Raw genomic sequence first — 27,700 nt, 5'->3', positions numbered from 1 at the left:
CCATTAGTCTGTGGAGGTCCAGTAAAAAGAAAATGTGGAGGTCCCATGCCCAAACTGAATGAAACTAAAGGAAGGCTGTTCTAGGAAAGGGGGAGGCATTCTCATCTTGTCATCTTGACATAATTCATAGTAGTTCAAACAAGATCCACTCTACTGTAAAAATCAGATAACTACTGATTCTTGTGTACACCATTTAAAATGATTGCTATTGACTGAATTTAGTGAAATTTGTTAAACTGAAAATGGAAAATACACTTCTGCTGTACTACAGTTTTGCAAACTGAAAATGTTCCAAGCAGATCTTAGTTTCAAAATGGAAAATGTTCCAAGCAGGAGTACTCCAGGAGTACACTTCTCAGTTTTGTCAGTTAGTGATCAGGTATGAACCTAAGTTTTGTTAAATGGACGGTTTGTTACAGTTTTATTAACTAAATTTTGATAGCTAGGGATCAGTTATGAACCTAACTTCTGTTAAATGGACAATTTGGCTGAATCTCTGGATCAAACTATAAATGCTCACATCAAGGAGAAAAATGACAGTTTTGACAGTAACTTTAGTCTGAATCTTAGCATCAAGTAGTTTCAGTACTCATCTCTGAATCTGAAATCTTGAACAGGAGCTCCAGGTGATGTCGGCCTTGAGGTGCTGGACGATGGTGCAGTGGCTGAATAGGAGTGGACGGCGTCTTCTACCTTCTGGCGACGGCGACACGGGGTGGACGGCGTCTTCTACCTTCTTGAAGAAACCAATTGTCCTGTATAGAAAACAAAACCGAAATCAAAATCAGTGCATGAATATGCTGTCAGTTATCAAAATGAAAATGTACTCCAGTTTAAAGTGTACAAATGCACTAATTAAATTTCTAAGATGAAGCTAGTGTGGAATGTGCTGCTCGGAATTTACACTGAATGCATTTTGCACTGAATCTGTGAGAATATACACTGAATGCATTTACACTGAATCTGTGAGAATTTACATGACTCGTGCTGCTATCAACTAATGGAAAATTTAGATGCTTTGAAACAGAGCAAGCTGCACAAGGCAAGAGAGATGATCCATGACCTTGAGTTCCTGCTGCTCCATGGCTCCATTATTGTCGTTTCATGTCAGTATATGCTTTAGCCTTGGTAGATTGTCTTTAGCCTTGAGTTAACTGAATTTACCAAGTGTTAAATGTGTTACCTGAATTTACAAAGGAACAAATGTGTTAACTGAATTTACAAAGTGGAAACTGAATATTGTGCTATAGTCACTGATCAAAATTTAGTGGAAACAAAATTGATAATCAACATACAGAATGCAGAACATACGGTTTATTTTCAGTTTCAAAATGGAAAATACACTTCTTCAATACTCCAATTTTACAAACTGAAAATTCCACAAAAATGCACACCTGCGTGTGTCCCAAAATGCCCTACATTTTGAAGCAGTTCGTAGAGTACACTGAATCCCACCTGCGTGTGTCCCAAATGGAGTAAATGTTTCAAAATTCCACAAAAATTGCCCAAAATGGAGTGATTCACATGTGAGTACAGTACTAAATTTTTCAGTTTTGACATTTTGGGGATTCAGGCAAGCATCCTCACCTTCGCTCTGTAGTAGTGGATGAGGTTGACGGCCAGGTGGACAGTGGTGGTGGCTGCTGGGCAGCGAGGCAGCCATACGGCGAGGAGGGGGTCGACGAAGGGCAGTGCCAGCTCCGGCTCGCCACCCTCGGGGAAGGACGGCTCCGTCGGACGGAGCGCCGCTGGTGGAAGGCACCGTCTGCGGATTGGAGAAGGGGCACCCGTGCTTCCCAGTGCTCGGGTCAACGGCGTCCATGGAGGGGCGAGCTTCATGGTCGACAGAGAGGAGGTGATTCACGACGAGCGCAGGCGGAAGGAGAGCGAGGACTGCAGACGGTGGTCTCCAAAATTGAACCTTCGCGGGCGGCGGGCGTAGGGGAACAAGGCGGCGGGCGTAGGGGAACGAGGCGGCGGTCGGAGGGGAGGGGAACAAGGCGCCGGTGTGGGGAGGCGGGAGGGAAGCAAGGCGGAGGCGGCGTGGGGCGGCGGGGACGGGGCGACCAAATCGGCCGGCGTCGGAGAAGACTGAGGAAGGACGAGGACCGCGGGTTTGGTGGGAGAACGACAAGGACTAAACTGAAAAAATGACATCGCGACATGTTTTTTGGGACGGAGGGAGTACAATATTTGGTTCTCTGCGAGAGCCATTTCCACGTTCCGAGTAGAGCTGCTCCATTGGGGTGGCCGTAGCGTCTAGCGCGCCTGCTACCGTCACCTAGCTGACCCCTGTGCCCCGTGCTCCGGCGACACGTTGGCGTACCAGATAGGCCCGTCACCGTCACCACCACCGCATCCTCGCCGCACATCGCCTCCCAGCACGACCCTCAAAGCAGCGGGGACGGCGCCGCCGCCCGCAGCAAGCAAGCGGTTCGAGGGTTTTAGACGCGACATCCTTTTTCTCCGCCCGCAAAAGAGAAAGAGGGGAAGACCGAGAGAGGAGAAGGAAGGCTTCCAGAAGGAGAAGATCGGCGGCGACGAGAGGGAGAAGGGGGGACTCGAGCTGGTTCTTCTCCGGGGAGGGAGAGGGAGAGGGAAGCGAGGCCTGGCCAACTGCCGCGGCTTGGGGTCGAGGAGGGAGAGGGGAAGGAGGAGGCCGGGTTGGTGCTGGCGCTGGTGCTCGCCTAGGGTTTGGAAGCTTCGGCTGCTTCGGAGGCGTCAAGGTACCTATCTATCCCTCTCTCTCGCTCGCTCGCTCCCTCTCCCGTATATAATCATGCGACCTCACTAGAACAAAAAAAAAGTCGTCTAAAAGACTCACCGGAACAGAAAGGAACCGGGGTTTTCCTCGATTTTGTTGTGATTCGGAGGTGCAGGATTGAGGGCGTCGGGGATGGCCTAACTTTATGTCCAGGCGTTTGATGGATTTATGCCTGATTTCGCTGCCAAGCTCTTGCCTTTTAGGTGCAAATTAGGCGCTTTCGCTTTGGAATTGCTGTGTGGTTGGGCTGCAAGCATGTAATCCATTGCTTTAGGCTTCTCGTTTACAAATCATTTCCATTCGCCCCAAGATATAATGCCACATTTTGCATCTTCGAGAGATTCAGAGACCTGGTACCTTAGCATGTTTGGGCAGTCTTCTTGTATGCTGTTATTATTCTGTCATTCATAGTTTCCTAATATGAAACAGTAACTTTGGAAATCATTTGCTTCAACAGAACTTATTCTGTTGCCTGTTGAATATGCCAAATCGGTAAATCCAGTTGCTCCTGAATGAACTTGCTAATATAGTCAATTGATAAACACTAAATATTCTTTTTCCCCCTTTCATATGGTTCCTTGCAGTGTAATGGCCACACAGAGTGCTGTTCGGTTGATTGGAGGGGCAGGGGCTGGTGGCTGGACTAAGGATTTCGGAGCATTCGACTCTCCACTGGGAAATCTTCCAGGAGAAGGGCTGGGGTTTGTGGAGAATGGCAGTGGGATTTATGGGGGCTGGGGGGAATCTGTCCCAAATCGAAGTGGAAGCGCACCTCCTAGCATGGAGGGATCTCTGGCTGCTCTTGGTAATCTTATAGGTCAGCGGAGTGGAAACTTCGACACCAGTTTAGGTAACTTGGACAATGTGACTGGCAGTTCCACGGCTGAGGAGCAGTTACGTGCTGATCCTGCATACTTTGACTATTATGGTTCCAAGGTGAATTTGAACCCAAGGCTTCCTCCTCCACTAATCTCAAGGGAGAGCCGCCGCTTCATGAACCGAGTTGGCAAGGTTAAAGAATGGAGAGTGGTTTCCCAAGATGACAGCAATAAAGGCTCCTTATTTATACCTCGATCTACTCTATCAACTCACAAGGAAGAACCGGAAGATGATAAGTCTCCAAGGTTGGATTCAAGTTCTGCAGATGATGAACAGATGAATCTTGTGGATTTTGTGCAGGTGAGTGTTCCACGTAGACCACAAGTCTCTCTTGCCTCCTTTCCATTTTTCTGATCGATTATGTGCCGCTCAGGGATGCTTGGTCTCTGTACCTGCTTGAACTAGTAATAATAACTGTGTTGGATCAAAGTATTAATGCAATTGCTTTCCTATATTAAGATGCCATCAAGTTTATTGCAAGAAGTTGCAAATGAGCTACCCTGTGCTTATATCAATATCAGCCAATCTTTCAACTCCAATTTGAAGGAAAATCAGCACTCCTTTCTTAGAAATGGTTGGCTTTTGTTTGGATAGTTAAAGTATACGTTGGTTGCGCTAATCTAGTCATCTTGCTGCATATCTTGTAAATATACCAAAACAAGGATGATTGGGCAGAAAATATGGTGGCACTGAAAATATCTTTGGAACGCCTGTTAGTTGCACTTGCATAATAAAAAGGGCAGCCCCAGTGCATGTAGCTCCCGCTTGCGCAGGGTCTGGGGAAGGGTCCGACCACTTTGGGTCTATTGTACGCAGCCTTTCCCTACATTTCTGTAAGAGGCTGTTTCCAGGACTTGAACCCGTGACCTCATGGTCACAAGGCAGCAGCTTTACCACTGCGCCAAGGCTCCCCTTCTGCACTTGCATAATACTGAGTTTTTTTTTTGCATAGATGCACAATTAATGGTCATGTTTAGTTACATTTTTTCCATGCTGCACATGCAAATGAATGTTGACATTACATTAATATTTTAATTTTATGTCCAAGCATGTTACAGTTGATCATCTCATTATCTGTTCATATTTTCCCTAGGAGAGCTTCCAGCAGAACCCCGATTCGTTGTATGATAACTCTTCACATCTATCAAGCAGCAGTATTGGTGATGGCGTAGCTGTCCATTCTAATATTGACTCATCAAGGAATTTGCCACATGATGTTGTCAAGCCATCAGGGTTAAATTCGTGGACACCTGTACCTTTGGCCAGTGTACTGAGAAGTACACTTGGCAACAATCTTTCATCTACATCTGTTCCCAGTTCATCATGTTCTGATAATAACCCTAGTGTACAAATTTCTGAGCAACAGCAAGAAAAGCAGAGCATAGACATGAAGCCTGGAAATGATGTGCCTGTCAGTGGGGCAGTTGTTACTAAACTTGATGTTGTGGACTCTAGCATGAAGAATTTGAAGTTAAGTTTGGATAGCCCGACTACGTCACAAGTTAAGCAGCAGTGGCAGGGCAATTTCTTGCAGCAGTATGGCTTCTCACCTCTAGTCCAAGGCGACCATATGCCAATGACTCCTCATGGAGCACATCTGCCCCATGTTCCTTTTGTTGACAACGTGTCTCATACTCAGCTAAAACTACCCACTGGTGACATGCAGCAACTTTTACCTCAACTTGGTATGCCAACACCCTTTTATACATCGAATTCTTTTGGAAGCCCATATTATCAGAATTTGCATCCAGCCAGTGTATTGGCAAATCCTTATGTGACTGCTGGGTATGCTTTGGGTGGTTCAGGTTTCCCACCCGTTATGACTAGCTATTCTCCCCAGAGTTCTGCTGCGACACCTCTCGACAGTCCTATGACTCCAAGCTTTAGTGGTAGGCCATCTGGTTTTCCTTCAGCAGGGAATCTTACTGCAGGAACCGAGTTTGTTCAGCCATATAAAATGTATGGGCAACTCGGGGTTCCCATGCAGCCAACTATTCCCGACCCGAACTTTTTTCAGTTCTTTCAGCATCCCTCTTTTCCACAGTATGCTAGTGGAAATCAATACAATACATTGGCTCCAAGGGGTAGTGTTTTTGGAAATGTTGCTGATAATTTTGATCCACGTAAGTTATTTCCTCAAGCTCAATATCCATCTGATCAGAGGCTTCAACTTCCAAAAACTGGAATTTTTAATTCTCCTACAACCCTAAGAGGAGGAACTGTTCCAAATTATCATGGCATTTCACCCTATGTTGGAGCGCCATTGACTTATCCAACAAGCCCAGTGTTTCAGGGGCAACCTTTCTCTGGAATTTCCCCCTCTGGTAGAAATGATTCTGCGAGGTTTCAGTCCGCCTCAAGAAGTATGACTGCTGTTTCTGGGTTTCAAGGGCAGCGAGAAAGGGAGAAATTTGATAACCCGAAGGCATGCACTTTCCTGGAAGAACTGAAGTCCAACAGAGCACGTAGGGTTGAGCTATCTGATATCACAGGTCGCATAGTAGATTTCAGGTTAGTTGTGTTGTGTTGATTATTTATCATTCTAATTTGATATGCATTTTAGCATATTTATCATTCTATTAGGCATGCAACTCAGCATATGTATCACTCTAACTTCTAACTAAGCATATATACACCAATACCAGTTTTGGTCGCTAATGCGTGATGTGCTCTTGACCTCAGCGCTGACCAACATGGTAGCCGTTTCATCCAGCAGAAATTGGAAAACTGCACTGCTGAAGAGAAGGCAGCCGTGTTTGCAGAAGTTCTTCCTCATGCTTCATCTTTAATGACTGATGTGTTCGGGAATTATGTGATCCAAAAGGTATGCTCCGGTTATCTGTTATGTGGAGCAAATTGTCTGCATCACTTTGTCGCACATGGTAACTGCTGGTTGTACAAAAAAGTGACATGTAATCTCTGCAGTTTTTTGAACATGGAACTCCTGAGCAAAGAAGGGATCTTGCCGCCAAGCTTGCTGGTCATGTTGTACCTTTGAGCCTTCAGATGTATGGATGCCGAGTAATTCAAAAGGTACTCTTACTCTTTAACATTTGCCTGTTTTTAGTCCAGCCCGATCTCGTTCTGTGTTAATTGTAAAGATATGGGTCTATGAGTATGCACCTTGTTCGTCTATTATGTATCTAGTTTCCCCCATGTATTTATAGCATTTTTGGGGGTTTACTTGGGATGTTCACTTAAAAGTTATAAAGCTGTTTATCTCAAGAATTAGCTACTGAGTTTATCATACATTCTGGATGGTACCCTTGTATGCATGAACAAGTGGCATGGCTGCATTTTGTTTGCAATGGATAACTAGGTTAGCTAAGCTTAACACATGTAGGTTGGTGTAACCTAGATTTTGTGTCTGGCAACTAACCTGATTAGCCCAAATTACTCTTTGGCTAGCTTAGGTTTGTTCGCTTGGATAACTGTAGAAAAAAGAAGGTTGGTGGTTAATTATGGTAGGTTAGCTTATTCCACCATTTCAGTGTGTTGACATAATCATGGGTTGTTTATGGGCCAAGGCTGATATGACAGCTCCAAGGCAGGCAACATCATATGCCTTGAAAATACAATAGTGACAATTGCTATATTAGAGATAAGGATTTGTCAGAACTAGGGTTGAGAGTTTGAGTTTGGTTCCAACTTGTGGATTAAGAGTGTACCCTTTGAGATTAAGCTACCTCACTAGATCATCTGACATGTAACATCAGTTAAATATGGTGTCCAGTCAGATAAAACTTCTGATTTCAGGGATAATGTGCAAAGAGAGGTAAATGCAATTTTGTAAAGAAAATCTCATCAAGTTATCACCAGCTTGTAGAAAGCTTTGAAGAGAGCTAGAGTAATCAGGAAATTAAGAGAAATGGGTTGAAGTATACCTGTAGTTGGCAGTACGTGAGAACATTATATTTTTCTGCTTGCAATCAGTATGATTGGAAAATTTACTTAGGAAATTCAAAATAACAAGTAGAAATTAGTGTGTAATCTGCTATGTAAATTAGTGTGTAACCTGGCAGTTACATGTTGGCACGGTATAGGAATTCTGGATGCAACCAGCATACGCCATAGTATCTGATGTGTCCTGCAGTTATTATTAATTTTTGCTTGTTTAATTCTCTTCTATAATATGCAGGCTCTGGAAGTTATGGAACTTGACCAGAAAATAGATCTGGTCCGCGAGCTTGATGGAAATATTATGCGATGTGTTCGTGACCAAAATGGGAATCATGTTATACAGAAGTGCATAGAGTGTGTCCCCACGGAACATATTGGTTTTGTAGTATCTGCTTTTCGGGGACAAGTTGCTAGTCTTTCAATGCATCCATATGGTTGCCGTGTTATTCAGGTGGGTTCAGACTCCAGAATAATGCTTGATACGAATTTGCTACTTGATCCTGTCACACTGACTTTCTTTCTCCCTTCAATCCATACACTTGTCTGCAGAGAGTTTTGGAGCATTGTGGTGGTGATTCACGAGGTCAGTGCATAATAGATGAAATATTGCAGTCCGCTTGCATCCTCGCACAAGACCAGTATGGCAACTATGTCACCCAGGTGAAATTATTTGCAATTTGATTCCATATCTTTTGCCAAATTCTAAAAAGTGCACAGTAGTTGTTGATTTATAAACTAACTGAGTGGCTATAGTAAACACAAAATACATCGCCAGTTATGACCTGCCTTTGGTTCATTTGTCGCAAAAGAATATGCTATGGAGTTCTATGATACCAGATGATGTGAGTGAAGTGCCCTTGGCTACTTTACGTCATAATATATCAGCTTATTTCTTTTTTCCGTCTCTTTTGCAGCATGTTGTGGAAAAAGGAAAAAGTCATGAAAGGGCTCAAATTATCAGTAAGTTGGCTGGGCAGGTTGTCACCATGAGCCAAAATAAATTTGCATCAAATGTGATAGAGAAGTGTTTCCAACATGGAGATATTGCGGAACGAGATCTTCTGATCAGAGAGATTGTGGAGCAGACTGACGGAAATGATACCTTGCTGGTATGTATGATAATTTGACACTTTAACGCAATGTTTCCATCCCTTTTGTTTCCCTCCTTTTTTGGCTGATAAATTTGAAGGCAGTAATGCTCCGCGGTACAAGTCTTAAGTCTGAAGTAGGCAGTATTATCCCATGTGGAATCAGATAATGACAATTTAGCAGTGAGAGTTACATTTCCAAGCCTGACTGAGGAATCCTGTATCTTTGTACCGTCTATTGTTACTGATTCCGTTGATTCTAGATTCTAAGCTTGTTCACTATTAAATTCCTGTGAGTTCATTTGCTAACCACTTGCTATGCAATTAGGCAATGATGAAGGATCAGTATGCTAATTATGTTGTTCAGAAGATACTTGAAACATGCAACGATGAGCAGCGGGAACTTCTGGTCAGCCGTGTAAAGGGTCACTTGCAAGCACTGAGGAAGTACACCTATGGCAAACATATCGCGAGCCGAGTCGAGCAGCTTTGCGGTGAAGGTGAGCCTCTTGAACTAGCGATACTTCACGATGAATCAGTTAATCTTCCCAGTGCTTTGCTTCAGCTCCAGTGTTTTGAAGTGTCTTAATTAATCCTATAATAATCCTTCCAGGAGATGCCGAGTGCGACTCCTAGGCATTGGAGGCGCCTCAACCCCCGCCAAATTCATCAGCAAGGAAGAAAGCATAACTTGGAACCGCGGTGCTTCAAAGTGCTAACAAAACATGGAACTCCAGCAAGGAAGATTGTACATACGTGACTTTGCTTAGGCAGTGTAGGGAGGTGCTAGGCACAAGGTTTATTCTGTGCGCACCAGTGTATCTATGTTAGAGTGTGGATATGTTAGGGTGTGCTTATCCACACTGTACTAGTAGTTGGTAGCCGTGTGCAAAATATGTATAGTTCCAGTGGTTTGGCTTGTATGTGTGATACATGTGTGTATCTTGACTGCTTGGTAATGTAATGGCTTGGTTGCTTGCTTAAATCTCCAGTTGTGTGGTAAAACATCATCCATTCACTGGATTGACTGAGGAGAAAATGGCCTGTGATTTATTGCAGATTACAGTAATTGGTAGTAGTAACAAGAACCTTCATGCAAAAATATTATTCCACGCTGAAGTTTGACTGTGTGGCAATCCATGGCGTGCGTGCTGTAGGCTGTAGCAACTTCAGTTGGCCTCAAACCCTTCGATATTGCCGCTCTCCCGCCGTACCCGGCCGCTGCTCCTCGTCCGGCCCATGCCCTTGCCGCCGGCTTCAGCGTCGCCCATCTCCTCGAACACCCGCCTCACCATGCTCTCGACGACGTCCACCTGCAGGAGCTCCCGCCTCCCGCCGGCCACCGCCTTCTCGTTCGCCTTCACGAACCCGGCGTACGCGCCGCGCACGGCCTTGGTCACCGCGGCCTTGATCTGCGCCCGGAGGTCGCCGTCCGGGATCTTGTACTCCGCCCCGTGCTTCCTCACCCTCTCCTCCAGCACGCCGGCGAACGCCGCCGCCTTCTCCCGCGCCTCGTCGGCCGGCCACGCCTTGCCGCCGCTGCCGCCGAGGAGCCGGACCAGCGGGCTCCACGCCACGTCCTGGTACTCCCACGCCGCCTCCTCGGCCGAGGTCTTGTACCGCCGCTTCATGGGTTCCTCGCCGATCAGCTTCGACAGGTCGCTGCCCCGGGTGCGCATGTATATGTACCAGTAGGCGTTCATGGCCATGACGTGCCCCGCCACCGCGTCCGCGCACACCTTGCGCGCCGCCTCCACGTGCCGGTGCAGCGCCTCCAGCACGTTCGACGCCGCCTCCGCGAGCGCCGCGCGGCCTCCCCCGCTCCCCGCTTCGCCTCCGTCCTCATCGCCGTCGTCGCCGCCGCCGCCGCGCTCGCGCTCCGCTCGCAGCGCGGTGTCCATGAGCCCGCGGTAGTCTTCGGACGCGAGGCACTTCAGATAGTTCACGGCGTAGCGGACGATCTTGGGCACGTGCACGGCGTCGTTCCCGGCGCCGGCGCCGGCGATGTAGTGCGTCTCAACGCGGAGGCCGAACTCGTAGAACACGCCGGCCGCGGCGCGCGCGAGGGCGCGCTCCACCTCGCTCGCTCGCTCGCGGATGGCGACCAGCGTTGCCGACTCGCCGGAGAAGAGCGCGTCGAGGCGCTCCCTCTCCCGTGCCACCGCGTCGAACATGTCCAGCAGCTTGAACAGCCTCTGCGGCTCCCGCTCGGCCGCGACCACGCCGTCGGCGAAGCGGAAGAACGCGGCCACGATGCGCGCGGCGATCTTGGCGAAGCACTCGGGCCAGACCGCCGGCGGGAGGTGCGCGAGCACCCGCGCGCACAGACGGCGCTCCGCCGTGAGCACGGAGGCGATGGCCACGTGGAAGTGCGGGCTCCACAGCGCCATGGAGGACTCCAGCGCCTCCCACTCCATGCCGTCGATGGCCTCGGCCGTGTAAGCCTTGAGGTACGCCGGGTCCAGCCGCATCATCGCCTTGGCCGCTCTCCTGTACCTCGCCTTCACGTAGATGTCGACGCAGATGTCCAGGCAGTCGTTGCCGGCCAGCGTCTTGGCCATCCTCGCGGCGGCGTCCACCTCGCCGTCCGTGCCGAGTTCATACTCGTCCATTTCTCCCACGGCGCCGGCATCGTCCTCGGGCGCGGCGTGCTTGAGCCTGAGCAGGACCGCCTCGAAGAGATCCTGGAGGCCGAGCAGCGCCTCGTCGAGCGGGCCCTCGAAGCGCATCGCCTCCGCCTCCGTCTCGTACACGGCGCGCAGCGCGGAGGCCGCCTCGGTGAGCCGCCGCACCCGACCGCGGCCGGCGGCTTTGGTGGTGGTGCGGCCAAGGAACCCCACCGCCTCCTCGACCCTCCGGACGGCCTCGTCCCCTCGCGCCACCACGTCCTCGATGGCGTCGCGCATCTGGTCCACGCGGTCGACGAAGGCGACGGCGCTCTCGGTGTCGGCCGGGTTCTCCGGGAGCTGCGCGGCCTCCTCGGCGAGGGAAGACACCCGGCGCAGAGCCGCGAGGAGTGGCTCGGCGGGGGCGACGGCGCGGTCGATGCGCGCGCGCAGTGCACGCGCCGCCACGGCCTTGGACTGGAGGTTGGAGGAGGACGGCGAAGAGGCGCTGGACAGGAGGTCAGTGAGGCGGTCGCCGGCCTCGTCGATGGCAGCTTCCGCCCCGGCAGCGTCGGAAAGCGCGGAGACGATGGCGGCTCGCGAGGCACGAAGCTTTGCAAGGACGGTGTCGTCCATGCCAGCGCCGGTCACCGGGGCGGTGGTGGGGCACATGGCCGGCCGGCCGGCTTGTAAGTACGTGCGGGCGTGCGTATTGGTATGTGCTGCACATTGCTGGCGCCAAGTATTATATGCCCGCCACGAGAAAGCTGGACCGCGTGATCGCGGATGGACGGTCAGAGCAAGGCCTGAGTCTTCTTAGCCTTTTGTGCTGTGGAGTGTGGCCAAATGGCCATCTTTGGAGATCGCTCCTTCTCGTGTCTCACTCCTCACAAGCGGCACGATGCATCAGACAACAATCATATTGTCACTGCATGACCTTCGTGGCATTCTTCTTCTGATAACAAAATGTTTTGCTGAGTCTCAATCAACTGGGAATTCTTAAGTCTCGGTCTATCAATTCCGAACATGCAATTTTAGTTTAGTGAAAGCGCAAGTTGCACTTCTATATCATTCCCGAAAACAAAAAGGTTGCACTTCTATATCGAGAGAATTAAGAAGATCTCGGCCCACCGATACCTAGACAGATCATTTGTTTGAAATAATACAATCACACCATAATTGTGTTGTAATTGGGTAAACAGAAAATTATCATGTTCGAGAATGTGAAGTAAACAATACTTCCTCTGTAAACTAATATAAGAGCGTTTAGATCACTACGATTTAAACGCTCTTATATTAGTTACGGAGGAAGTAATTCTCAGGAAGAAACACACCACATGGTGCATTTAGAGTGCACCCAAATGTCGAGATCACTCGCACCACATTCTTGCCAATGAAAATTCGCTTTTTGATTATTGAGGGAATTTCACTACAAATCAAAGTGATCCCATCTTTTTAAGGAATACCCAGGAATTAGACAAATCCAGGTTAGCGAAATTAAATTAACTAATGCTTCTAATAGCAACCTTTTTTCAGGGGACTAATAACCATTTTATCTTTTTTAGTAAACCGTGCATATCATTAATCAACAATTAGAATACATGTACAAACATACGCGACAACAAGTAAAGAAACTAGGAGTTGACAAATGTCTTGAAAACTATGCAAAGAGGATCCAAGGTATGAAAGAACACACGGAGGTCCACAAGGATTCATGCACACACCGAAACTAACAATTGCAATCAAAATCCAACGCCACTGAGGCGCTCGTCGGAGAAGAAGCAAAATTTCCACCATCGCGCAATCTAGGGAAACACCATCGCCATAATGGCTTTCTGAGTCGATGACACCATTGCACATCACATGTCGCTATGGCACGTCGACTTGGGAACATCCCCATGCTAAGCTAGACCCGAATCCACCACATCCCATTGATGTAGTTGGGGAAGAGTGCCAAATCCACAATTTGTCGTCCCATGAATCCCGCTTTAGGAAATCCATCTCATCCCAGTGACTGTGCATAAACCCGTCGTTATTCTTGATAGGGTGGCAAACGTGGCCGGAAGTACCAGATGGGAGATCACACGAGGAAGTTACCTAGGCTTGGGCCTCCATGAAGGAGCAACACCCTACGTCCTGCTTTTGGTATGTATTTATGGTGGAGTACCTCGTGCGGGGGTTACAATGGAGGATGAAGTATGAGACTACTGAGAGTGTGATTCTACATATGTAGATACCTTCCCTAGCCCCCACCTTATATAGATGATGGGGGCTAGGGTTTTACAGGAGATCGATCCGATCTAACCCACCGCCATCTTGGCTTGCTTGCAAGATGATCCTTGTGGTTTATCCGGGGGATTCCTCCTGTGGTTAGGTCTTCGCAGAGCTTCGTGGGCCCTGAGATGTGCTTGCTACCAGGCTTCCCACCAAGTGGCCACCCCCTGTGTATTACACCGCCAGTAGCCCCTGAGCATGTTTTGGGTTGAAGCGCCTCGATCTCTTAGAGCCCAAGCGGGCTCCCCATATCCTTGTTGCTTGCTTTCGTGAGTCCGACTTCAGGGAGGTCTTCGGGCCTGCATGTTGCGTGGCCTAGTGGTGCTTGCAAGTCTTCATCCCCGAGCCCCACGGGTTCACAGCTTCTCGTCGCATCACGGTTCGGGAAGGTCTTCGGGCCTGCGCGTCACGGTTCCCTCATCTTGTGGCTTCCGGGGTCGTTCCTGTATCAGAGGAGAGCTGAAACCCGAGCCCTCAATTGGGCCGTTGACAAGGCTCATGCCTGGCATGCCAAGTGACGGTGCATAAACCCATCAGTACCCCCGTAGGGCAGCGACCATGGTCTGAAGTACCTGATCGGAGATCACACGAGGAAGTTACTCAGACTCTATCCTCCGGGAAAGAGTATCATTGTACCTCCTGCTTTTGGTTTGTATTCACGGTGGAGTACCTCATGCGAGAGTATGATTCTACGAATATAGATGGCAATGGCTATCCCTAGCCCCACCTTATATAGATGACAAGGGCTAGGGTTTTATAGGAGATCGATCCGATCTAAGCTGCCGCCATCTTGGCTTGCTCGCCAAGATGACCCTTGTCGTTTATCCGAGCTCCGAGGATTCCTCTTGTGGTTAGGTCTTCGTCGAGATTAATGGGCCCCAAGACGGGCCTGCTGCCGGACTCCGGTGGCCACCCGCAGTGTATTACACCGTCACCCAGCCACTGACACCACTACAGAAAACAACAACTGCCGGAGAGGAAAAGAAGACCCAATCTCATCACCCTGACTAGGCAGTGAGAGGATGAGGCCATCGGCTTCTCAACGCCGTCATTGAGAACGTCGTCATGGTGAGGAGGACACCGAGGCAACTTTACTCGACACGGCGCCGTTCTCATCCTTCCGGCGGCATCACACAAAAGACTAACTCCACCTATGAAAAAAGCACAGGAAAGAAACAAGACACCCTCCTCCACCCGCCGTTGCAGTAGCGAGCAGAGGAGGAGGAAACCACGGCCTTGCCGGCTTTCACCAAAAGGAGAAACTGTATGCCCACAATCGCCCTTTTTTCCTAGAGAGGAAGACGGGGTACGGACAACTGTCAGGCGAGTAACCACTTTATCTAAGATATCTGTCAAGTGCAATAATCGTACACCTATGAAGGGGTTACATTTTTTTTACCTAACTTTCCCTCCCCCCCCCCCCCCCCCCCTAATTTCAATGGGTTGGGCCCCTCCTCCCCCTAGATCCAATCACAATCTGCCAACTGGCGTAAATTTTATGTAACTCCCTTCGTAGGTGTAGCATTGCTCCTGGCAAGTGCGTGTTTCCAAATGGGACAAAAAGATGACAATCCACACACAAGCACATCACAATGAGTTGTGCCTGCTGCCCTGCTGAATGATCTCAGGCAAGGCAACGCCTAGGCTAGGTGTGGAGCCAGAAGGATGTCCTTGCATGCCTCGTAGAACACCAAGGTGACGCCGGACGTGGGCATGACCTTGAGGGAGCTCGCCGCCCAGCCGCGGAACAGCCCCTTGAAGCCCTCCTCCTTGACCACCTCGGCCAAGGCCGCGACCATGTTGGGCGGGCATCTCCCTCGCAGGGCTCCGACCATCAGCCGCTTCCTCGCCACTTCCAGAGGGAAGCTGATCGTGCTCGCCGTCAGACCTGGACAAAAGCAACCTCGAAATTTAACGGCGTATTCAGTGGCCAAACTGTAAGTGAATCTTGAACACACCCCATTTCTAAGTTTCTCCAAGGATTTTGTTGCACAGCACAGGTAAACAGAATGAAACCAAGTAGTAACTTTCTGCCTTCTGGGCTGCACTGAATCCTCTCACCTGAAAGAGCTCCGATGACCAGCAGCTCGGGACGGCTCAGCGACTTCTTCTCATGTGCATGGCAGTAGGAGGTCTTGATCGTCTCATACATGAAGTAGTAGCATGTGCTGTAAGGGAGCATGCCGACCAGCGTCGGGCACAGGCCGGCGTACAGACCGCCGACGCCTTCGGTTCGGTAGATCTTGTTGAACGCAAGGGCGATATTTCTAGGATACGCGTCGCGGTTAACAGTCAGACGATCCTGAGACAGAGCATAGAACATCAACGAATCGGCAAGTGGTTTGCCAGCACAAGTATATAAAATACCATCACATTCACATCAAATGCAAAGATATTTGTCAGTATGCCCTGCTGATTTGGGAACAGACAGCACATTACACAATTTATTTAAGCCACAGGTAGTTTATCATCGATAGTAACCATCAAATTTGTCAGTATCATTGTAGTCAGTTAATACAGAGTCAGGTCTGATGTACCTTGAGGACCTCAAGGGGGTGGCACACTAAAGTGCTGACTATCCCAGCTGCCGCGCCTCCAACGGCGATTGGAGATAGCAGGTGAAGAGGCAGCTCGATCGTCAAACCACCGAGCTGTATCTTTGGGCATCCATCCTCTTTCCATCGCAATTGTGCTGAAGTCATGCTCCGTTTGACGCACTCGAATGTGCCGAGCTCAATTGCTTGAGTAGGAATGATGCGGATCATGTTAATCGTGTTGCCTGCCCAGAGCCCTTGCCAGCCATTGTGTTCCATGATCTCCATGAAAGTACCGAAAATCTGTTTTGACCCTACACCGACAACCATTCTTGTCCTGAAATCAATCAGAAACCATGGCATCACTATTTTTTATTAATATCAAATGAGCCTGATTAACTTACCCGACCAATCGAATCTTGCTATCATCAGAAAAAATTGAAAGTTTAGATGAAAGTAAAATGAATACCTGATAGTTTCTAGAGGAGCAAGAACAGCTTTAGTCATGGTACCAGCCATTGCCCCGCTGACGAATTCTGCAATTTCTCGACGCCTCAGCAAAGTCTGCGCTAGAAATTAAGGTTCTTAGGTTCTGATGTAACAACTCACAACACATGTCGATGGGAAATAGAAAGATGCACACATCAAACTACAAAGCTAATCCTAAATCATAAGATATACATCAGCCATAGTCATACTAGTAAAAACAATTGCAGTGACTGTTGTACTATCATACCATACAATTGAAAGAGAGCGAAACAGATCAAGGGAGTTCAAATTTGAAGCAAGTGGACGTTCTGAAACCCTGACAGAGAGAAGCTTCAGCAGAAACACTGTGAACAGTTACTGACGAAAGATCGCCAAGTGCGAAATGCATCAGAACAAACAAGCAAGCACAGCAATTTCCAAAAAAATTTAGAAAAAAAGCGCAACAATGCCTCCAAACGAAGTCGTAAACCGTCCCAATTTGCATGAACCGCACACACGGCTACCCGAGGCGCTGGGATCTGCGGTTCCTTACCCTGACGGCGGCGCCGACGTCCGGCAGGCTGAGCCTGACTGCTACGTCCCAGTCGAGGTAGCCGTCCTTGGGCTTGGGGAGCCCCACTCCAAGCAGACCGTCGTCCTTGAACGCGCCGGCGCCGCGGGCTTCGGCGAAGCCGATGCTGGCGAGCGTGAGCTTGTTGCCGCGAAAGCCCTCCTCCACGCCCATGGCTGGAACCCCGGACAACGGCAAACAGAGGCGCGGAATGGGGAAGGAAGAACGGCGATTCACGACGTGGCGTCGGAAAGAATCGGCCGTCGTCTACGGTTCCACGGCGGAAAGGAGGAGGTGTATTTATTCTGCAGTGTCCACTTTTTTTGACACATTTCTACATGTTGTGCGACGCTCGGCTAACTTGCTGCACGTTTTCGACGTGCATTGTTGTGGTCTCGCGTGATGTGAACGTTTTTTTCCTCAGAAATAGAAGAGAAAAGCGTGATGTGAACATTTTCGGTGCTACGTTTCGTATATTTTTTGGAGTTTCTCCGTATGTTTTACACGTTCGTGTGCGAGTTTTTTGTACATTTGCGTCAGGGGTTTCTTCCTGGGATTTTCGGGACAGTGGCATTTTCGAAGACAGAGACTGGGTTCGTATCCTGCATGCAAACCATAGAGATATTTAAGTTTCCCCCTTATTTTTCGAGAGCGGGAGAACTACAAATTGAACAAGCGGAGGACCATCATTGTACGTTTCCCGAGGCGATTACCTTTTTTTTTTTGAGCAACCCGAGGCGATTACCTGTCGAGAGATATCAGCGTATCGGGCCTGCCCTCGCGCCGGGCCGTGCAGGATTGAGTTCTGCTTACGGGCCTTCACGGGTCTCGGGGTCAGGACGGCCCAGTTATGTAATCTACCTGGCCGCTGCGGGCCAGTGCCCACCACCACAGCACGGCTCGGAGGAGGATGCTGCGGCGTCGCCTGGGGACGTGGCCATGGCCGGCGGCAAGGCGGGGGCTGTCGCGGCTGGCGCCGCCCGCGCCCGCGCCGGTGGTGCGCGTGGACAGCAACAACGTGGCCCGCCTCGGCGCGCCCAAGCCCGGGCCGAGGCCGCGGCAGCTGCTCTCCCTGCCGCCGTTCCCTGCCGGCGCCGACCCGCTCCCCGGGAGGAAGGTGGCGCCGCGCCACGTGACGGCGGTCAGCTGGGTGAAGCACTGCTTCGCCGACGTGCCGCAGGAGGTCGTGCAGGCGCACTTCAACAAGAGGCAGGTGCGTATTACTGCGGGTGCCACGCCTCCGCACTCTATACAGGCCCTGTTGTTATCATCTGCGGTCTTATTAATGAAAAGATTGCACTACTTTTTTCAGTTAGTGTTAACACGCGATAAGAATGGGATTGCATTGTTCTCAGATGTGAATTGCTTGTTCAAAGTGTAGGCTATTATAGTGGCGAAATGATTTAGCTGCTTTCATGCTTAGGTACCATTGATTAATTGTGATGAATTCAGTTAATGATCGCAATGTTTTTCTCCAATGAGCCATTGATTGATTCGCTTTGGTATATTTTGCTTTAGTTTCTATCATTTCACTACCAGTTTACACTGCATGTAGGCATTGTTTTCAATCTGACATGAAAAGTGCTGCTATCTGTTATCAGGTTTACACTGAGTGCTCAGATCAGGAGGTTTCAGCAGAGAGCATTTGGTGCCGGAAGCATCATTTGAAGAAGGTATGTAATGAAGAATTCATGCTGTATTTTCTGGGGTTCTTTTAGTGAAATGTTATTTACTACGTGAGTGAAGTAAATATGCTCAGCAGTTCGTTGCAGATCAAGCATTCTGAAGTGATGGAGCCTGGCATGAGAATTCATCTTCCTGTGTCTGTGGCTGAGGCCGAGATAAAGAAGCGGTATGAGACCATTCCAACTGCCACACTGCATCCCAATAGGGATGAGATTGAGTACCTGAAAAGGCTTGTCATCTACAAGGTAATCTATCATTCTATGTTGTACTCTGATTAGTTTCTTGCATGATTGCTGCCGTAACAAATGCTTTTTTTGTGGGCAGTTGTGTAAGCCCCTGACCTCTGTACAGTAAATTAACTTGCGCATACAAGATTATGATATGTGTAAATCAAGTGTCTATCTACATATTATATTACTTCCACAATGCCGTAAAAATGCCATTCACAAGTTACTTATTGATATTTCAAAGGTGTCACCTAGGGTTTGGTTATTTGATTTTCCTTATTCAGATCCATCATAGTATGCTGAACTTTCTAAATTATAGGACTCAGCCATACTTGTGCTTAACAAGCCTCCAAAAGTGCCCATGAAGGGGAATTTACCAGTACATAACAGTATGGATGTGCTTGCAGCAGCAGCACTGTCATATGGGAATGAAGAGGGTCCAAAATTGGTTAGATTGTTTCTCTTTATTTTGGGATGCTATGTGTTGTCTTAAGCTCTCTCTGATGATTTTCTTCCTGCGGTTTGTGAGTGCAGGTCCATCGACTGGACAGAGATACTAGTGGTTTGCTGTTGATGGGAAGAACAAGAGAAAGCTTTACCCGGCTGCACTGGCTCTTCACTAGCATCAAATTGGCAAGAACAGCTTCGCAGGTTAACATAAATTCGTGATTTTGGCGACTTGGCAAGTGGGCTTATATCTAAATGATTTTGATTGACATGCCCTTTTGCAGTAATAGCCCACTGATGTCTTGTATTATTGATGCATCTTGTAGATATGGAATACTGCCTGTGAATCATACGTGCAGAGGTACTGGGCGTTGGTCATTGGGACCCCTACAGAGAGTGAAGGAGTTATATCTGCTCCTCTCACAAAGGTATTATATCATGTATCTTACTAAGAAAAGTATTTGGTTATTAAGAAATGAAGAATCCTTTAATGTTTTATGTTACTTAAATCATTGCATCATTTAGAAGATGTAGTCATCTTTGCATCTCCAATAGGTGCCCTAAAATAGGGCATAACCGCTTTTTAGCGCACGAAGGGCAAAAACGCTGCTCCAACAGGTGCCTTATATGCAAAAAAAAATACTCCCAAGGATTGGGCAGCTGCAAAATACAGCACCAAGTGTTGCATTGCAACACTTCAGCTGCTGTTGCAATTTTTTTAGGGCAGCAGGGACCACGCAAGACCACAAGAAAACAGCTCACTTCGTTGTTCCAACAGGTGCCCTAAAATAGGGCACCGGCAAGAAGGCAACCGTGATGTATTTTAGGGAACCAATTTTAGGGCAATTGTTTGAGATGAACATTTTTCGGCTATAATCCACTTTTTGATGTTGTAAATTTTACTCCAAGCACACTTTGGTGCCTTAAAATAGGGCACCTATTGGAGATGCTCTTAGCACTCTCATCAACCATCACAGTTGGTGCATCCCTGGCTCCTTTCCACGGATTGAACCAAGATGATTCATAGATAAGGTCATACTCATATGTAGTAACGATCCATTTTTTTAATGGCAAGATTTGTCACATGTCCTGGTTTCTTTCTCACTGAACTAGGTACTTCTTGATGATGGAAAAGCTGAGAGGGTCATTCTGGCGCATCCCTCTGGCATAGATGGTGCACAAGAGGCTGTTACTGAGTATCGAGTGATGGGACCCACCATCAATGGCTGTTCCTGGATTGAGTTGCGCCCATTGACAGGCCGGAAGCATCAGGTAGTCTCACGGCACCTAATTAACTCTTACTGGTGAAACACATTTCTGTAAAATATATGAAGATGTTAACATACTTGTATTATGGATACGCCGTACATCCTGTTGCATCATCTTTCGATTTCCCCTTCAACACCCGAGTTTGTTTTGTAATACGGTGAATATATTCACATATCCTTACATTTATAATTGATTTTTTTTAACTGAAATCACCAATCTAAACTATGCTGACCCTGCTGCAGCTCCGAGTGCACTGTGCGGAAGCCTTGGGCACTCCCATTGTTGGAGATTACAAATATGGGTGGTTCGTGCACCAAAGGTGGAAGCAGAATCCCCAACCGGACTTTGAGCCGTTCACCGGGGAACCATACAAGCTGAGGCGGCCTGAAGGCTTGGAGGTTCAGAAGGGCAGTGTTCTCTCTAAAGTCCCTTTGCTGCACCTGCATTGCCGGGAGATGGTGGTCCCGAACATCGCAAAGTTCCTGAGTAACACCGGAGAGTGGCATGATAATGGCACCCCATGGTCCAAGGAGAAGCCGAATCTCCTAAGGTTCATTGCACCGTTGCCCGCGCACATGAAAATTAGCTGGAATATAATGTCTTCCTACCTGGTGTAATAGTTTATCTTTGTTTGAATGATTTTTAATGTGACTCCTCTTAAGTTGCATTTCATGATGTGACCCCTTTAAGATCACTGACGTGCAGGGCCCATGCCCACATTTCAGTGACACATGGAGTGGCATATTCTGAAACTCAGAATTAGGGAGTTACATATAATATTGTTATTTAGGTTTTCTTTGGGATTGTCAGGTTGTAGATTTGTAGCAGCTGGCATTTCAGAATCAGTGAGAAATTGATGCTAGTACTGTAATTTTTTTAGGGAGATTATAAATCAAATTTGGCAGTCATCTTACAAAGACTCTTCCATAGTTCCATTACATCTATGATTTTGTTTCTATTAGCATAACAATCATCCCTGTACATCGTAGCATCTGGTACTCCTACCTTGTTGCACTAGTGTAACAGTGCTGCACTGATGAAGATCAGTAGTTCCAAAAGATTTGGTTTCTCCTGTGCTGCTTCCTCAGGTAGACGCCGAGCAAGTCGTAGTACGTCCATCGCCGCTTCCCGCCGGCCGCCTCTAGCAGCGCCTCGGAGGTGGCGTGGAAGCCCCCCTTGCCGAACGCCTCGAACACGACGCCGTCCGTGGCCACGACAGGCTCGGCGCCGCCATCCAGCCGGCGGAACGCGAAGGAGATGTTGCGCGCGAGCCGGCGCTCCATGTAGGCGTCCACGAAGCAGCCGTGCGTGACGAGGTCCGGCGCGACGCCGTCGCGGCGCATGTGCTCGGCGGTGAGGTGGAGGTCCCAGAACATGCACATCTTGGAGAAGGCGGCGGCGCGGATGTTGAAGGTGGTGAGGTCCGGCCGGCACCCGGCGGCGGTCATCTCCAGGAAGGCGCGCTGCAGCGACTTCATCTTGAAGTTGGCCGCGAAGGAGAGAAGGTAGAGGTTCCAGAGCAGGTTGCCGGCGTCCCGGCGGCCGAGGCCGACGCCCCTGACGAACTCGCCGAGCTTGTAGTACTTCCGGTGGGCGATGTACGCCGAAGCGACGGCGCGGATGGCGTCGACGGAGATGAGGAGGCCGGTCTTCTTGAGCCGGCCGACCGCCGTCTCCATCTCCGAGACGGTGCCGGAGGCTGCGTAGTGCCGCACGAAGGCGTTGCCGGTGGCGGAGTCGACGCCGAGGCCGGCGCGGGCCATCTCCTGCACGGCGTCCTCCATGAGAGCGAGCTCGCCGGCGGCGCCGAGGCAGGAAACGGCGAGCGGGTAGAGGTCCCGCGCCGCGGCGGGGTCACGCGCGGCGAGCTCCCTCGCGGCGAGGAGGACCTCGTCGTAGCGGCCGACGCGCGCGTACGCCGGGAGGAGGCGGGGCGCCGCGGCAGTCAGGCACGGCGCGGCGGAGCTGAGCAGGAGCTGCGCCCAGATGGACTGAGCCCGCACGAAGTCGCCGGCCTCCGCGCGGGCGACCATGAGGGCCGCCGCGGCGTCGGCATCCGGTGGGGCAGTTCTTGGACGGGGCACGATGCGCGTCGACGCCGGCGTGTGCGCTCGGGCGAGGTCAGTTTGAGTGAGACGGAGCTCACTGAGCGAAGAAAGGGGAGGAGGGAGGCGGACGTGATGAGACGAGGAGGATGGGACGGCGAGCGGCGCGTGGTGGTGCTCCGGGGGTCGGCGACGAGCGGCCGGGAGAGGACAAACGGCGGAAGGCAGCGGCCATGGAAGGAAGAGGGAGCCCATATCACCTCATCCTTTCATGGAGCCATCGTAAGAAAAGAAAAAAGACTGCCATCATTGATCCAAGAGTAGGTTTCACAAGAAAAGCCAAGTCCTATTTGTAGCTTAACACGAATTTCGCAGAAATTTCACACCAGGCAGTTCAAATATTAAAGAATCGAGGAAAATCTCCCGTTCCAAACTATAGCTGGCCAAATGGGCCGGGCCAAACAGGCCAGCCCGCGAGCATGCCGGTACGGCTCGCCATGGGCCAGGCACGACACGGGCTAAACGGGCCGTGCCTGGCACGCGGCACGCCTTGGGCCATGCCTGGGCCTGGAGCCTGGGTACGCGGGCTGGCATGGTACGACCCGTTTAATTTTTTTTATATAATTTTAAATCTTTTTTACTTATGTATACCTAAAATATAGCCCAATAGACAAAAAAACCAGCTCAACAGGTTGAAAATGTGCAGCCCAGCATGCTAAACGGGCCATCAGGCCGGCCCATTTACTAATCAGGTCGTGCCTGGGCCAAAGAGCAGCGCCAGTGGGCCGGCACGCCACAGCCCGACTATTAAACGTGCCATGGCGGGTTGTGCCGGGCCAGGCACGATTAGCACAGGCCGTGCCGTGCCGCCAGGTCTGTTCCAAATAGGACTCATTGTACTCTTTTTTTCTTCGAGAGTACCCCAATGACGTACCATATTTTTATGAAAGACAGAAGGTTATTTACAAGAGCTTGCGTGTGACGCGAACATCCACACAAGGAAGTACTCCCTCCGTTTCAAAGTACTCGTCGTAGAAATGGATGTATCTAGAACAAAAATACATCTAGATACATTCATACCCGCGACAAATAATTCGGAACGGAGGGAGTACAACTCAACACCAATACCTATGCCTAAAGCTCCTCTCTCATAAAATGATGTAAGCTACCAACACCTAGGCCTGCATCCTTTCACTCCTTGAGCTCGTTGAGGATGTGCAAATGCAACTCATCAACGTTCTTTTCCTATTCCCTCTGGTTAAACACACGGGCATTCCTTTGCTTCCATAGAGACCAGGCAACCGCAATGACGAAGGTGTCAAAACCTCTCTTGATCCTCCCAACAAAAGGTCTCCTAGCTCGAAGCCACCAGTCTAACATGCCATCATGCACCTGCGGTATGGCTACACTCAAGTCGAGGCTTTGGATGCATTTGTGCTAGACCTTCCGTGCATAGACGCACTGGACATGGATGTGATCCACGTTATCCTCCTCTTGTAAGCACGTGAAGCAAGCCGAAGGGTGATCCTGTAAACCATACCTAGCGCGACGATCAGATGTCCAAACCCTATGTTGCACCGTCAGCCACATGTGTAACTTGCACTTCAAAGAAGCCCAGCTCTTCCAAATGCAAGAGGCAAAAGGCACCCTTTCCAAGCCCTGACACAGCCTGTCATAAACTGAGCCGGCGGTGTACTTTCCAGAGATGTCAGCGGGCCAGGAGAAAGCATCAGGGTGGCTGTCATCGCGAGGAACCGAGGCAATGGCTTGCCCCAAGATGATCAATTGCAAGTGCGCCATGAAATTCAGATCGCCGTTGATGTCACTGACCCATTGATTGTTCTCGAGTGCTTGCTGAATCATATGTCTATTTTGCGTCCTTCTTTCCACCAAGTTTATGATCAGAGGGGCAAAGTCTGCAATGCCGAATTCATGTATCCATCTATCGCGCCAAAATAAGGTGTTGGCTCCATCACCAACCGAGATGTGCACCAAACTGTCAAAAACTTGTCGAGCCTCTCTATCAACCACCAAGGGCATATCCTGCCATGGCCTCTCCGGATCTGTTCTTCTCAGCCATTCCCATCGGACTCGCAGCGCAAGCGCTTGCAGCTCTAAATTTTTTACTCCTAGTCCACCAAAGTAGAGGGGCCTGCAAATGGTGTTCCATGGGATCAAGCATTGTCCTCCCTTGACCTTGTCTTCCGCAGTCCAAAAGAACGCACACATCCACTTATCTAGGTCCTCAAAAACCCACTTTGGAGCATCCATGATCATGAAATCGTGGATAGGCCTCACAGTCATGACAGATTTTACAAGAATCAGCCTGGCAGGTCGGTGAATGAGTCCCCTTTGCCACACAGGGACCATTTTTTTGCCTTGTCCAAAATTGGCTGGCAATCACCACGGGTAAGCTGCCTGATGGCAAGCTGAAGCCCTAGATACTTGCAAGGGAATTCTCCAATGTTGCACTGCATCATACTCTCAACTCTGCCTTGATCTTCTTTGTTGCCTTGGATCATAATCGCCGAAGATTTGCAATAGTTAACACGAAGACCATACGCCCGGCCGAAAGCCCCCAAGGTAGTCCTGACAAAAGTGAGGTCTCCAACGCTAGGCTTCACAAATAATGCAACATCATCGACGTAGATAGAGACCCGCTGCATAGCCGAGATCCCTCTGAATGAACTAAGCACGCCCATATCGGCACCCTTGCTGAAGATATGCGTGAGGACGTCCATGGCAATAACAAACAGCAAGGGGGAACCGGATCACCTTGTCTTAAGCCGCAAGCAAGATATACACTCTTACCAGGGGTACCTTGGTAGAAGCGGTCTAGAGAAGAATTGCGATCGAGCCAATCCACTTGGGCCCAAACCCTTTCTTCCTCATCACCTCAAATAGGAACGGCCAGGGTAGCATTGTTGGTAAATGCAGGATGCAATTTCAAAAAAATCCCTACGCTCACGCAATATCTATCTAGGAGATGCATATCAATGAGATGGGAGAGTGTGTCGACGTACCCTCGTAGACCGAAAGCGGAAGCATTTGACAACGCGGTTGATGTAGTCGAACTTATTCTAGCTCCGACCGACCAAGCACTGAATGTATGGTACCTCCGAGTTCTGCACACGTTCAGCTCGGTGAGTTCCTCGCCTTCTTGATCCAGCAAGGTGTCGAGGTAGTAGATGAGTCCCGTCATCACGGCGTGGTGACGATGATGATTGATGACCCACAAGTATAGGGGATCTATCGTAGTCCTTTCGATAAGTAAGAGTGTCGAACCCAACGAGGAGCAGAAGGAAATGATAAGCGGTTTTCAGCAAGGTATTCTCTGCAAGCACTGAAATTATAGGTAACAGATAGTTTTGTGATAAGATAATTGGTAATGAGCAACAAGTAACAAAAGTAAATAAAGTGCAGCAAGGTGGCCCAATCCTTTTTGTAGCAAAGGACAAGCCTGGAAAAATTCTTATATAGAGAAAAGCGCTCCCGAGGACACATGGGAATTATCGTCAAGCTAGTTTTCATCACGTTCATATGATTCGCGTTCGGTACTTTGATAATTTGGTATGTGGGTGGACTGGTGCTTGGGTGCTGTCCTTACTTGGACAAGCATACCACTTATGATTAACCTCTATTGCAAGCATCCGCAACTACAACAAAAGTGAGGGAGTCCTGGATTAGGGGGTGTCCGGATGGCCGGACTATACCTTCGGCCGGACTCCTGGACTATGAAGATACAAGATTGAAGACTGCGTCCCGTGTCCGGAAGGGACTTTCCTTGGCGTGGAAGGCAAGCTTGGCGATACGGATATGTAGATCTCCTACCATTGTAACCGACTCTGTGTAACCCTAGCCCTCTCCGGTGTCTATATAAACTGGAGAGTTTTAGTCTGTAGGACGAACAACAATCATACCATAGGCTAGCTTCTAGGGTTTAGCCTCCTTGATCTCATGGTAGATCTACTCTTGTACTACCGATATCATCAATATTAATCAAGCAGGACGTAGGGTTTTACCTCCATCAAGAGGGCTCGAACCTGGGTAAAACATCGTGTCCCCTGCCTCCTGTTACCATCCGACCTAGACGCATAGTTCGGGACCCCCTACCCAAGATCCACCGGTTTTGACACCGACATTGGTGCTTTCATTGAGAGTTCCTCTGTGTCGTCACTTTTAGGCCCGATGGCTTCTCCGATCATCAACAGCGATGCGATCCAGGGTGAGACTTTTCTCCCCGGACAGATCTTCGTATTCGGCGACTTTGCACTGCGGGCCAATTCGCTTGGTCATCTGGAGCAGATCGAAAGCTACGCCCCTGGCCATCAGGTCAGATTTGGAAGTTTGAACTACACGGCCGACATCCGCGGAGACTTGATCTTCGACGGATTCGAGCCACAGCCGAGCGCGCCGCACTGTCACGATGGGCATGATTTAGCTCTGCCGCCGAACAGTGCCCTGGAGGCCGCACCTGTGTCCGCTCCGACCCCTAGCTCGGAGCCGATCACACCAACCGAGGATGGGTGGTTAGACACCGCCTCGGGGGCTGCAATCTCTACGGCGATCGAGCTGAACACCTGCCCTATTCTCTGCGAAGCCCGTGACTCCAAGGAGCCGGACTCCTCTCTAGACTCCGAGCCCTCCGCACCCCCGACCGATTGAACCCGATTGGGCGCCGATCATGGAGTTCACCGCCGCGGACATCTTTCAGCACTCGCCCTTCGGCGATATTCTGAATTCACTAAAGTCTCTCTCTTTGTCAGGAGAGCCCTGGCCGGACTATGGTCGGCAAGGTTGGGATGCGGATGATGAAGAAATTCATTACCCACCCACCACCCACTTCATAGCCACTGTCGATGATTTAACCGACATGCTTGACTTCGACTCCGAGGACATCGACGGTATGGATGCCGATGCAGGAGACGATCAAGAACCAGCG

The 27,700-nt window shown here is 49.5% G+C and overlaps 4 protein-coding genes across 4 annotated transcripts; 2 read left to right on the top strand and 2 right to left on the bottom strand.

Annotated features, from left to right (window-relative positions):
• The first annotated feature begins 2,227 nt into the window (after positions 1-2,227).
• On the top strand, positions 2,228-9,616 carry LOC125520999 (pumilio homolog 5-like). The gene is made up of 10 exons (XM_048686037.1): positions 2,228-2,726; positions 3,349-3,943; positions 4,737-6,154; positions 6,326-6,467; positions 6,569-6,676; positions 7,782-7,994; positions 8,093-8,203; positions 8,458-8,652; positions 8,960-9,131; positions 9,245-9,616. The coding sequence occupies exons 2-10, from the start codon at positions 3,353-3,355 to the stop codon at positions 9,265-9,267; spliced, it is 2,973 nt and encodes a 990-aa protein (XP_048541994.1). The 5' UTR covers positions 2,228-2,726; positions 3,349-3,352; the 3' UTR covers positions 9,268-9,616.
• Positions 9,617-15,028: 5,412 nt separating this feature from the next.
• On the bottom strand, positions 15,029-17,380 carry LOC125522543 (probable mitochondrial adenine nucleotide transporter BTL1). Its single transcript, XM_048687593.1, has 5 exons — positions 17,067-17,380; positions 16,515-16,609; positions 16,049-16,382; positions 15,573-15,813; positions 15,029-15,399 (listed from the first exon to the last, which is right to left on the bottom strand). Exons 1-5 carry the CDS (start codon positions 17,256-17,258, stop codon positions 15,152-15,154), a joined length of 1,110 nt encoding a protein of 369 aa, XP_048543550.1. The 5' UTR covers positions 17,259-17,380; the 3' UTR covers positions 15,029-15,151.
• A 565-nt stretch (positions 17,381-17,945) lies between these two features.
• Positions 17,946-21,621, top strand: LOC125520732 (RNA pseudouridine synthase 3, mitochondrial). The gene is made up of 8 exons (XM_048685725.1): positions 17,946-18,297; positions 18,686-18,757; positions 18,857-19,015; positions 19,317-19,445; positions 19,532-19,648; positions 19,771-19,872; positions 20,558-20,716; positions 20,956-21,621. The coding sequence occupies exons 1-8, from the start codon at positions 17,995-17,997 to the stop codon at positions 21,328-21,330; spliced, it is 1,416 nt and encodes a 471-aa protein (XP_048541682.1). The 5' UTR covers positions 17,946-17,994; the 3' UTR covers positions 21,331-21,621.
• Positions 21,574-23,092, bottom strand: LOC125520733 (pentatricopeptide repeat-containing protein At3g42630). The gene has a single exon (XM_048685726.1). It carries the CDS (start codon positions 23,011-23,013, stop codon positions 21,757-21,759), a length of 1,257 nt encoding a protein of 418 aa, XP_048541683.1. The 5' UTR covers positions 23,014-23,092; the 3' UTR covers positions 21,574-21,756.
• Positions 23,093-27,700: the final 4,608 nt, after the last annotated feature.

This window comes from Triticum urartu, chromosome 7 (genome assembly GCF_003073215.2).
Source record: "Triticum urartu cultivar G1812 chromosome 7, Tu2.1, whole genome shotgun sequence".
Lineage (NCBI taxonomy): Eukaryota > Viridiplantae > Streptophyta > Magnoliopsida > Poales > Poaceae > Triticum > Triticum urartu.
The sequence above is the reverse complement of the archived record's forward strand: the minus strand, read 5'-3'. Positions and strand labels throughout refer to the sequence as shown.

Bases quoted from the DNA above. Each gene is read 5' to 3' on its own strand.
- LOC125522543 (XM_048687593.1), bottom strand. From the start codon at position 17,258: ATGGGCGTGGAGGAGGGCTTTCGCGGCAACAAGCTCACGCTCGCCAGC. The intron at 16,610-17,066 runs GTAAGGAACCGC...TTTCTAGCGCAG, and splicing joins ACGTCGGCGCCGCCGTCAGG to ACTTTGCTGAGGCGTCGAGA. The intron at 16,383-16,514 runs GTATTCATTTTA...GATTGATTTCAG, and splicing joins GCTCCTCTAGAAACTATCAG to GACAAGAATGGTTGTCGGTG.
- LOC125520733 (XM_048685726.1), bottom strand. From the start codon at position 23,013: ATGGGCTCCCTCTTCCTTCCATGGCCGCTGCCTTCCGCCGTTTGTCCT.
- LOC125520999 (XM_048686037.1), top strand. From the start codon at position 3,353: ATGGCCACACAGAGTGCTGTTCGGTTGATTGGAGGGGCAGGGGCTGGT. The intron at 3,944-4,736 runs GTGAGTGTTCCA...TATTTTCCCTAG, and splicing joins ATCTTGTGGATTTTGTGCAG to GAGAGCTTCCAGCAGAACCC. The intron at 6,468-6,568 runs GTATGCTCCGGT...TAATCTCTGCAG, and splicing joins GGAATTATGTGATCCAAAAG to TTTTTTGAACATGGAACTCC.
- LOC125520732 (XM_048685725.1), top strand. From the start codon at position 17,995: ATGCTGCGGCGTCGCCTGGGGACGTGGCCATGGCCGGCGGCAAGGCGG. The intron at 18,298-18,685 runs GTGCGTATTACT...ATCTGTTATCAG, and splicing joins CGCACTTCAACAAGAGGCAG to GTTTACACTGAGTGCTCAGA. The intron at 19,873-20,557 runs GTATTATATCAT...TCACTGAACTAG, and splicing joins TATCTGCTCCTCTCACAAAG to GTACTTCTTGATGATGGAAA.